At 39.5% G+C, this 11,311-nt stretch overlaps 2 protein-coding genes across 2 annotated transcripts; both read right to left on the bottom strand.

Moving 5' to 3' along the window:
• Positions 1-237: 237 nt before the first annotated feature.
• Positions 238-9,512, bottom strand: RB195_008401 (uncharacterized protein; the record flags this gene model as incomplete). Its single annotated transcript, XM_064194868.1, has 6 exons — positions 238-328; positions 5,951-6,049; positions 6,872-6,924; positions 8,456-8,555; positions 8,729-8,781; positions 9,510-9,512. The coding sequence occupies 6 exons, from the start codon at positions 9,510-9,512 to the stop codon at positions 238-240; spliced, it is 399 nt and encodes a 132-aa protein (XP_064046013.1).
• Positions 9,513-9,631: 119 nt separating this feature from the next.
• Positions 9,632-9,886, bottom strand: RB195_008400 (uncharacterized protein; the record flags this gene model as incomplete). The annotated part of the gene is made up of 1 exon (XM_064194867.1): positions 9,632-9,886. One exon carries the CDS (start codon positions 9,884-9,886, stop codon positions 9,632-9,634), a length of 255 nt encoding a protein of 84 aa, XP_064046012.1.
• Between the last annotated feature and the right edge of the window lie 1,425 nt (positions 9,887-11,311).

Genomic DNA, 11,311 nt, shown 5'->3' with positions numbered 1-11,311 from the left:
AGTACAGTACAATCAAAAAGACGTTCATAATGAAACAAAGCATGAGCGGTTACATACAAGGTGAAACTGTTTCTATCGTGTTTTTACCTGACCGTACATAATTTTTCCATGAACATACACGTATGAAACGGTTTATGTTACTGAGGATTACTGTAGTTGACAAGTTAACATGTTGTTCCCCGGATTCATAATGCTTGCATGTGACAACTGAATCAGAATATACATCTATTTATTTTTTTATCCATGTACATCCATTTTTGCTTGGGCTGCAATATTGAAAAGAGCATGTAGTTTTTCTTCGAAGCGATGTATCACGAAATTAACGTAGCTGAAAAAGTTGTATTAAAATATACAGTTCGAAGTGTTAATTACGAATTTGGGCGTGATGCCGCTCAATTTCCCCTAATCGTTTTGAAAAACGACGATAGGAGGGAAACGAGTGGGATCACGCTGGCGTGGGAACGGCTTTTGTTCCTACGAGTTACATTGGAACACGCCCTTTGTACGTGCTCCGGTCTACTCAGCAGCCTATCCATTGTTCTACTTGGATAAAGTGGTGCGAAAACTTCATTGATCTTTGGCCGCTCGCTTGTGGACGCGACGCGTGGACACGGAGTGGCGTTTTCACGTGCCTCGTAGGAACAAACGCACTTTCCCACGAGACCTTCCGGAATGATTAGGAGGAATTGACTGAGGACACGCTTATACTTGTATTCTACACGCTAAACACGAACTCTATATTTGTCCACCGAGACCACAACATCGTCACTTTCGTGATACGTTCCTGTTCCTTTCACCTAGATGTAGTATACGATACGATGTCTCATACATTTGTTTTCTGCCTGAAAAAGAGTTTTCCTAACTTTTACGCTGCCGCAGAGCGTTGCGATCCCTCAAAGTTAAGCTTCTTCGTGTGCCTGAGGGAATGGGAGAGGCTCCCGGAGGCTAAGACTTGTCCAGAACCTACGGCACCGACCACTTTTACCAAATATGACCGTGTTACGGGAATATTTTGTACACTATACTACTATACTATATACTATATATTCGTGTCCAGCAATGAGGCCCGAGAATCTGTAAGGAGCCTCTTTTCGCAATATTACGAACGCGCTAATTATCCTAATTATCCATGTCTTTTCTTCCAAGAAAAGTGGCATTTTTTTCATTGGCCAAATTCTTCTCGATCAATTGTAGGACGTCTTTGATAGGCATCAGTACTACTCCACGAAATGATCACAGCATGGATCGGAACCCAGGTTTTGCTCCTCTTGAGTTTATGAGCAGCCATCGGTGTAACTTTTGATGTTAAATAGTGGAAAGGTATGGGCGGGTAGTTTCCTAACAAAAAAGCTGGAAATATCCTCTATAGAAATCCTAGAAATCAGTTTGACCAAGAACGTCAAAATGTCAGTTTACCCGACAACGCAACTCTTTACATCCGTATTGGTAATGTAATCCTTCTCTGGTTTCAACACATCAATCCAGCAGGTGTAAAAAGTAATATCGTTCGGTGAAGTAATATCTCAGGTGCTCTTGATCCCTCTGATTTTTGAATTTGTAGATGTTCAGAGTTTTTACTGCACCTATAGATACTTGTTAACTATTTTTGAAACCTATCGATTCCAGAGAAAAACTCAACATCGAAAATCCGATAGAAAATGTCTCTGAAAGCTAGCATATCACGAAATTGACGGTGTTAGGTGCCCTGTGGAACGATATAGAATTCAGGATGAAAATTACGTGAATGACCGCGGCAACGCTCACTCCCCCTTAGTCGTCCTAATAGACGGCGTGGAAATCGCTTTATTTCCTACGAAGCAGGTTAGAACGCGCTACCTTGCACACGCTACTGTTCTCTTTTACGTCATTTTACGTGAGTAAGAGCTGCTGAGAAGACCTCATTGATTCTCGACCGCTCGCTTGTGGACGCGGAGCGGGTGTGCAGGAGCGGGCGGTCGAAAATCAATGAGGCGCTGCACACACGCTCTGCGTCCACGAGCGGGGCGTTTCAATGTACCTCGTAGGAGTTGAAGCCGTTTCCCACGCCATTTTTCAGGGCGATTGGGAAGAGGTGAGGGGAACTACTCCGGATCCCGAAACTAGGTCACGACGTTACTACTTCCTATCTAGAACCAGAATTCCACATTTGCCCAAACACACCTCAACAACGTCAATTCCGCCTCCTTCAACACGTTAACCACGTCCAAGCAGTGCTCTCTCTCTATCCCCTGTCACTTCATGATCAGTCATTCCTCGGACGACGTGCGCATCTTGCGGATACTGATAATCGTAGCGAAGAACGAAACAAGTGTTTGAACCGTTTCGCCGTGTGCGTATACATCTACATTTTTGCAGGGCTCAACGGACGGAAGTGATTATTGATCCATGATCCCAGATATTTTCTACTGTATTCGACACGAGTACGTGGCTACACCGTGGGTCAACGGCGCCATAATGTTGCAGGGTTTGAAGCTCCGAAAAAATTGTGAGCTATTATTGATTTGTTTGTGGGTTTTTTCGTCGGTTCGTTGTTTTGTTCCGTCACATCGTCGTTGCCCTCAATTTGATATCCTTTCCGAGATTCCAGATAATTAGCACTTCATTTTCAGCAGATCTACACTTTCAGATGACTTTGCTATCACATGTAGCATGTATTACATGAACTTTCATTCCATATCTTGATCCAAAGAATTTCAAGGTTCAGCAGTGAGGCTAAATCCCTACTTTCTTTAGAAGACGTATCTTCATAGTACAAATTGATTAGGCAACAGGAATTATTAATGAAATGTGCAAATATGTTAAATACGATTTGATGTAAACCTTATAACTAGTAACGGTCATTAACACCCAATCTTATATGCCCTCTAGCTATATTATATTTGATAGGAACGTAGCATTCAACACTAATTGAATGTCAGCGATATTCTCTAACTCGAAACAAAAAGATTTCAAAGAAATATTTCTTTTACATGAAAAACTTGATTAAAATGCAAATAAACTGCACATAGTTGCTTTTTTCAAACTTTATGTCATTCTTTTTTTAGTGCATTACTTCTTATTTAAGAGATTTCTTTTATTTTAAATAATTTACAGCGATACGTAGCAGTACATTTGTATGACGCAATTTTTTTGATACATTGCTTTTATAGGAGTGGTGGAAGGATGTACATGGTTCTTCTCTAGAAAATTCTTTTGTGATTGCTAAATGCACAGAGGAACTCTGCATACAGCCGGGTGTCAATGAATTAAGTATCCGCTGCTTAGTATTTCACTTATTCGAAGATGTACAATGATTTCTCAAGGTCCTATACGGAAGATTTTCTTTTCCTTATGAAACTTTTGATAACTGTGCACAAAATTACCACATCAGCAAATGTAGCCGCTACCGAATATGTTCAACTGGGTGATTTTAAGGGTACAACCGCAAAATACATGGTAAAGCTACTACCCGCCTGCCAATCCACAGTCAGGTCAACCCGAAGTGACTAGTGGTGTAGTTGCACAAGCGGTTGCGCTCGTAACATGCCAAGACCAACCGAGCCCAAGGAACTGAATAAATAATCCTGCCGCTGCGACTTTTTGCGCAGCAGCTTACGCAATTTCACCACACATCGGGTTGTTTTAATCCAGATATGTACAGTTCATGTCGCATCACTCCAAACTGTCGAAATAACTGCGCAGTGGTTAAGAAATAATAGAAAGAAGCATGTTGATGGTTATGTTGATTTCGAACATATATGTTATCTTGATCGTCAACGGATGATTCTAGGATTCTTGAATACTTTTTTATTACATCGCTCTGGAGTAAAAATTGTTTGTTTGTTTATCGTGTAGTTGATTTACATGTGGGCAGACAACATAAATGAGAGTCATTTGTTTTTATTTATTAATTTATTCCGTTTATTTTGTTTAAAAAGGGACTTTGCCACTGAAATACTATCTATGTTCCAGAGAGAAATGACCGAAAAATCAGCCACTGCGAAGTTTGTGCCTAGAAAGAAATGTTCCTCTTTTATCAGCCCGGCACATGATTTTTGATGTTGCTATTGATATAGAGTGTTGATAACAGAGAGGGAGATACAAGCTTCATGGCAGAGATTGATGATTGTGATATCTAAAATGTTTGAGATCCACCTAACCTGTTCAACTTACCATTTTGATTGAAGCTACCGTCTGATGTGGTTAGCTATGGGATTACTGGCATGTTCGACATCCAGTTTACCTGGATAGATTTTCTTCATCTCCCAAAAAAAGATTTATTGATAATTCATATTATATATCATGTCTTTTTTGGGAGATAAAGACAATCCTACTTACAAAACAAAAATAAGCATTGTTTATGAGGGAATTGTTTATTTGTAGTGCTCCCTACAAGCTTTTTTTTCACTATATTTAGTTGAGAAGTCATGTTTTATCTCATGTCTGGTTAATTGTGTTAATGTGTATGTGTTTTCCTAAAGTAACAACACAATGTTGACAATATCTTTCCTATTTTGTTAATCAGCAGCTTGTCCTTACCTTTACGTACCGATATCTAGTTGAATTCCTGGATTTTGAGAAATATCACCTATTTCAGCTAGTACTGGCACCAACGTCGAACAAACAATTCTCGATTCTTTCTTTCCAACTGCTCCAATTTTCTGATTTGCAGGTATGTCGTGATTAGAGATGTTGTTCCTTTTCCGCTTTGTTTTTTCTTTGGACTCTTTTTCCGCGCAGACGTTGTGGAAATCGTTGGATTTAGTTTGTTTCACTTTGGTTTATCAATGTCTAGAACACCAGTATTAGAGCGAAAATGTGAAAGATATGTTTAAAGAGCAAATATTTAGTTTTGACACATTTATTTTAAATACAACCCCAGGTAACCTATATTTTCAAGTATTTCGTTATTTGCAATGTAATGTTGTGAGTTTACCCGTCATATGGCAAAGCAGTCCCAAACCAAGTGTCGAAACGACATGAGGCACGATACAGTTGGAACGTAGCGGTTATGATCAAAGAGGGAAACATAGTAGCGTTCATCGTTGCAGTTCGCGATGGTCCCACATCGATTCCGACCGCCATCTCCATCGCGACGCTTTCAGCGCAGCCGCTTACGCAATGGCACCGTGCTTCATGTCCTTTTAAACCAACTATATGTGAATGTAAACATGAATATAAGCTTGACCTCCACATCCTGACTGTGTTTGAGAGCCGCTTTGAAACCAAACAAAAACTAGACGGATTTGTTTTTTCTAAGCACTCTGGTTTCGACTTTACTTTTAGAGTCGAGTTAACAGCTTCATGACCTGTGGATTCCAGTTGTCGATAATATTATAAATATTTCCGTAATTGAGTAGTTCGTAGTGAGGTTCTTTCATGTAAATTCAACGATCAACGCCCAAAATTCTGCAGGTGCTGGTATATCCCTCGTACGAGGTTAAATTGGGATAGTTACGGATGCTTCTTTGTACTCTATGTCAAGGTTTTCCCACATTTAGTGCAGCGGGACGATTATACTATCCCAAAGTGCTCCGTAGTGGCGTTTTCTATCGGTTTATCGGTTCCTATGTTCGTAGAAGTTGGTGGCCGGAGACTTACCTTCGCTTCCCAACTTAAATGAACCTTCTCATGAACGCTGAAATGATTTCAACCAATTTGAACTTAAAAATAACGACATATTTAGAGATTTCAGAATTTAGAAATACAACTTGAAGTCATAAACAATTTTATATGCTGTCGAGATATGTCTTCAAGTAAGGCATAGGAGTTTTAGAGAGGTTTCAGAAAGGCAAATCAGATCATGAAATAAAATAGGATTCTTTTCTAATCATGTAAGCATTTGTCATTGGGAGATTTTAGCTTGAATTAGGCCAAACAGTTTCCGTGTTATTTGTTTTTGAAGACGTTTCGCATTCCTAGGGGAGCATACAAGAACTTGGCTAGAAGTGACTTCAATGAAAGAACTTGCCTCAAAGAATATCCTTCACCGTCCTTTGTCGTAACTACTAGCGCACTGCGATTATCGACTTTTTCATACGGGAAGATTAGTTTGGTTGATATTAATCCACTAAAAAAATCCAGCAAAGCAAAATACTTACTTGCTTAGTGAGTAAGTATTTTCAAAATGATGTGAGACGAGTTCAACGGAGTGGAACTGGAGCGTCGATGCTACAATGCTATCAAATCCATTTAATTGGCTCCGTCGAACTAGTGTTCTGCGGGTCCCAGAAAGCAGCAAAATGGGGTGAGACGCGTCCAACGAAGTCGAGCTGGGACGCACGCTACTTACTTAACTTAGATGATAATCCATAAAGAAATCCAGCAAAGGAAAGTAGGAAAAAAGACACTGCCTAGAAATTGCTCTTATTCCTTCGGATAGCTCATTTTGATGTCGTATTCAGGAACGTTGTAATTCAACAGATTCAGTCATGAGTCCGAAAAGTCACCTTCAATAGTTCTGAAAAAAAAATGATCGTGTGTTAATATTATTTCTTTTGGCTAATTCAATTCACCACATAATTTTTTTATTTTATCACCTTTTTTTTTAATCAAAGCTTGGAGCTCTGAAGAAATCACAAAAATCGCGGCGTATCCGCAATTTCTCCGTTGTATCGTAGAGCTAGGACCTCCATTCTACTTGTTGAGGTCAAGTATTTCGTTGTAATGAGCTCAAAGAAACTGAAATATTAGGGACTTAGAAGAGTTGAAACAAAGGATGACGAGAAACAAACTGAAGATTTTCTGAAACTATTTTCAAATTTCATGTGCAGTCGGCACCTAATTTATTTGACTGGGAATGGGAGTTTGATTCGTTTTCGAATGAGCTGACAGAGGGAGAAGTGGCTGCATATCAGAGGACCGTACATTGTGACGGAAGCGTCGCACTCACTTAGTTGAACTTTCGTAAACGACGACTATACGCTGTACGTTTTCAACAGAGAACTAAAAATTCGTAGTGATGAATTAAGTATTTCTCTTAAACGACATATTCCATGTTTCACTCTCACGACTACTTCATTCTTACTGAAACTTCGTTTCAAGTTCTCTAACAAAAGCCACTGGAATACAGCTACATTTCATAGATACAATGGTTTTGGCGAAGGAAATTAATCAAAACAGCGGTATTAGTAAAAAGAAATGGCAATTTTCCTAAAGCTCCTTTCGTCGCATTTTATCTGCAAAATTAGCGCCTTCAGATTTTCTCAACGTAGTCGAGGTCTAGGTCTTTCTTTTTCTCAACTGCAAAACCTAGGACCCATCCAAGATCTGAATTTTAGCTCAGATACCAACGACAGAAAACCTCTACGCTCCTCTTCTCCTAGTAAAATTAACACGTGCAAACACGTATGTGCACATATGTACTGGAACATGAGCAAAAGCATTTAAGAAAATGTTTGCAAATGACGGAGAACATTGTACATTCACAAGTTTCTAGTTATGGATGTAGATGACCTTGCGTAACCCACTTTTACTTTTAACAGCGCTGATGATTTCACTCACAGTTTTAGCGAAAACGATCTCGTCATAGAAAAGAGATTTGGTCGTTCCACAAAACGCTCAAACAACGTTTTTTTTAAATTTCAAGTAATTTGAGGTTCTTCTCCTATTGATGAAATATGATTCTTTTTCTCATTTTTGGTCGAGGTAGGACAATAGTACTGCGCATGATAGAGGTGCAAAATACGACTAACATGCTATTGTCTCAAGATTACCGTTTTATTTCAAAGTTATATCTTCGTCGTAACCTTGAAGTAAAGATGCTGAAACAAAAATTCTGTACAGAATCACTTTCATAAGTCACAATGTTGTTATATTTCCGACACTTGCTGAAGGCAGTTAATTCCTCCATGTCCAAGGTGGGTAATTTGTGAGTATTCGCAAGTGGACGAAATTAGTCTAAGTTAGCTGTGCACGCACATACTCCCTATTCGCTAATTCTTTCTGCGCTAATACTGTTTCCAGTCCTAGCTGAGCCAGTGATGTTCACTGAGTCAAAAGTATGGCCGAATAATTCAGAGGCGAAACATCGACCTCAGGATAGTTAAGACACGCACTATGTCCGAAAGATTTCTTCTTTTAATATATAATTTAAAGGATCCTACACAAAAAAAAATTTCATAAGCATGCGTTTCGTTCGACGTTTGAAAAGATGCAGGGATTCAGTTGTTGTAAACCATTTAAGGGATATATTTCTATCTATAAATGCATTTTTCAGATGAGTTTTTCTTCGAGTTTTCATTTAAGAAAGCATGTAACAACCTTAATAATAGGAAATGTGCAGCAAGATCATTGCACTTCTTTTTGTTTGCAAACTTCCTTTGATTTTCATTCCGTTATCGAGTAGACGTTCCATAACTTAGATAGAAACATTTACGAGATGTTGTCAAGTGTAGTTGTCATGGGGAAGGTCTTATCACCAATCGATACCAATACTCTATGTAGTAAAACAGTTGCAAAAATGCAGAACTCTTACTTGTTGTGTCCCTGCATAATCAAATTCTTCTTGTACTCCGTTCACTGTTCCGTTGAGCGACATGTGCTCGACAGTTGCGCCGTAATCAGGGGTGGCATCGCTAAAACAGGAAGAAGTATGACTACTATTTTTTCAAACTACTATTAACTGCTCTTTACCACCAGTGACAAATATGATTATGTAATGAAATAAAAACTTCCATTTCGGCTGCTCCTCATGCATAAACAAACAGAAAACATAAGGAAGTGTATGGGTTACGAATGTAACGCTTACCAACCACGCAGCGGGACAGTTTGTAGCAGGATAATAGCACCATGGAAAAGATTCTACATGAAAGTTAATGTGCCTTGAAAGTCTTATGAAACCTGCATTATGAATGAAATGAGTTTATGAAGAATGCCAAACATTGCACTAGAGAACACTTGCAATTGAACTTAAACTTAACTCTCTGTGCCTATTTTTTTCGGCTCAGTTTTTTCTTTCTAATATTTACCCACAATTTCACTTTCTACTCTTAAACAACACAACCAGTGGATGGAGAATGTTCATAGTCTACTGTCCTTAAGAAAGATAACGTAAAAGTTAGTCGTAAAAGTTAGTCCAGTAAAATCCGAACAGCTGAAAACGATTGCCATTGATTTTGTCTTGGATTATATGCGCTTGACCGAATCGTTTTGGATGTACAGTCGCCAATAAAAGGATTTGCAGCTCAATTCAGCACAATAATTCAAAGATTGTTCTTGTATGTATTAGACAAATGACTTTCTTGATATCGGAGAAAAACCATTACTATTACTTGTGAGAAATTTAAACTGCATTCATTAAATTGTTCTTTTTTGCCAAGATATTTGATCATCTTTTGATTATTGCAGGAAAGATTTTTTAATACCTCCCTCAGAGCTAAAATTTATCCAAGTAGCCATGATTTGTATATAAAACCATTACACTAGTTTCGAAATGGACTTGCAAATGCAGCTTTAAGTTGTGCTTTTGCTCACGATTGTATCTAAATCTAATCTTTCATTAGATTTGAGCTGATAAGTTGAAGACTTACCATATAACCGAAGTGCCTTCCCCTAAAGACTGATCAGCTGATATATAAGCAACATTCAATAATGTGCTTCGACATTCGTTGAGTTCCGCAACAAATAAGAATGTAGCAGTAGTTCTGTGTATTCAGCTGTTGTAGATATCGGCTGTAGGGGAGGGTTCTGAACGGGAATACATTGACCGATCTATCGGAATCATTGCTTCATGGCCTGCTGAAGTATGTGAATACGTTGCAGAAGTCGCCGACGACGTTGCGTACAAGCGTTTCCTGAGATTATCAGGTTCCCAAAAAAAAGTAGAAGATGTAACGGTAGGATAAACAGATGTTGAAGAACTCCACGGTGTTGAGCGTTGTGAGCGGGAGCGGCTAGCAGCGCGCATCGTCGTGCTGATGGTGCGGGCATCTGCACGCCCCGCCCCCACCGGCGCGTTATTACAATCTTGAGGACACGCTGAGCCGGTCGTGCTGATGTTTCTCGTCATGAGCAGCGTCGACGCACTGATGAACACGGTCATTGTGGTCCGTGACCGCGCACCCATTGATCACTTTTGTCATGCTACGGTTTTTCTCTAGTAACATGCCGTACGCTAACGCGCGCGTGATCAGTAGTGTTTTATGAAGAGTTGTTCACTTTCTCATATGCTTTTAGTTTTTTATTGCTGTTCCCTTTTGACTTGTACTATCAGCTCTGTAGAGGTGGCTCTTCATGTAGGAACCCACTTTTTCCTCTGTTTTTTCTAATTTTTTTCTTTTTACATATTTATTTTTCGTTAAATAAAAACTTCATAATTTCTTTTCAAACATAAAGGTTTTCACAGAGGAATTCATGCTCCCCGTTGACGACTTTCACTTTTTCTTTTCAAAGTCTAAAAATGTTTTGATCTACAGGACTTTCTTAGCCGATTACCGTAATCTCCGTGAAGCTCATTTTCGTCGCTCTCACCGGCTTATTTTCCACGCTACTCCTTGCATTGGCAGTAGTCACCCTCCAAAACCACAATCTTCTACTTCTTTCATTATCCATGACCGTTTGATCTACTCACATGTTTTAGGAAGTTTTTGTCCAGGGCGGCACTGGTTTGCCTTGGTTGCGGCGCGGGTTGCGCTGCGTTATTGCTGTGACTATCTACCGTATTCTATGAGGAGGCGGGGTTGTGCTTCCTATAGCACGCTCACGGCAGCCATGCTGACTCCGTTGCAATGACCATCGCTGCGGCGTTTCGCGAGTGAGATGTGTCTACACTCTCTCGCGTTCACAAACTTCCTCGCGGAGCGCTGTGTCTACGCATCGCACATTGAAACAATGTCTAAGCGTTCCTCTCGGCGAACTAGAAAAGGTTCGGCATGCTTTTCTTAGCGTTCAGATCAATTTGGGGGTCACTTCGTTGGTCATTTTTGATCTTTGGAACACCTTATGCATTATGAATCATACTTTGTAATCGTTGACCCTATCATTTGGACACTTCTGTTTCAGTCCTTGCTTCCTCAAATCAAGAGATGCATGCAGCAGTGAAGCCCAAATATACATGCTATTGTTTCTTGGGATGCGTGTTTTAGTGCAAAACTAAGAAGGAAAGAGATGTATAACTACCACACCCCTTACCTTTTTTCGTAGGGCAAATCCTTGATTCAATTCTTAAAAATAGTTCCTACATGTTTCATGTTGACTTTGTTAGATGTATTTTTTTTGTGTCGTTGATTTTGTTCTTGACTTCTTTATCTACCGCGTAAACCAGTGCGCTCATTTGGTTCGTTTGCCAATGCAGCAAAGACGATGTTTTCATTTTAAGCAACTCCCTTTCTGT

Source organism: Necator americanus, chromosome III (assembly GCF_031761385.1).
Source record: "Necator americanus strain Aroian chromosome III, whole genome shotgun sequence".
Lineage (NCBI taxonomy): Eukaryota > Metazoa > Nematoda > Chromadorea > Rhabditida > Ancylostomatidae > Necator > Necator americanus.
This window is presented reverse-complemented; position numbering and strand designations above follow the sequence as displayed.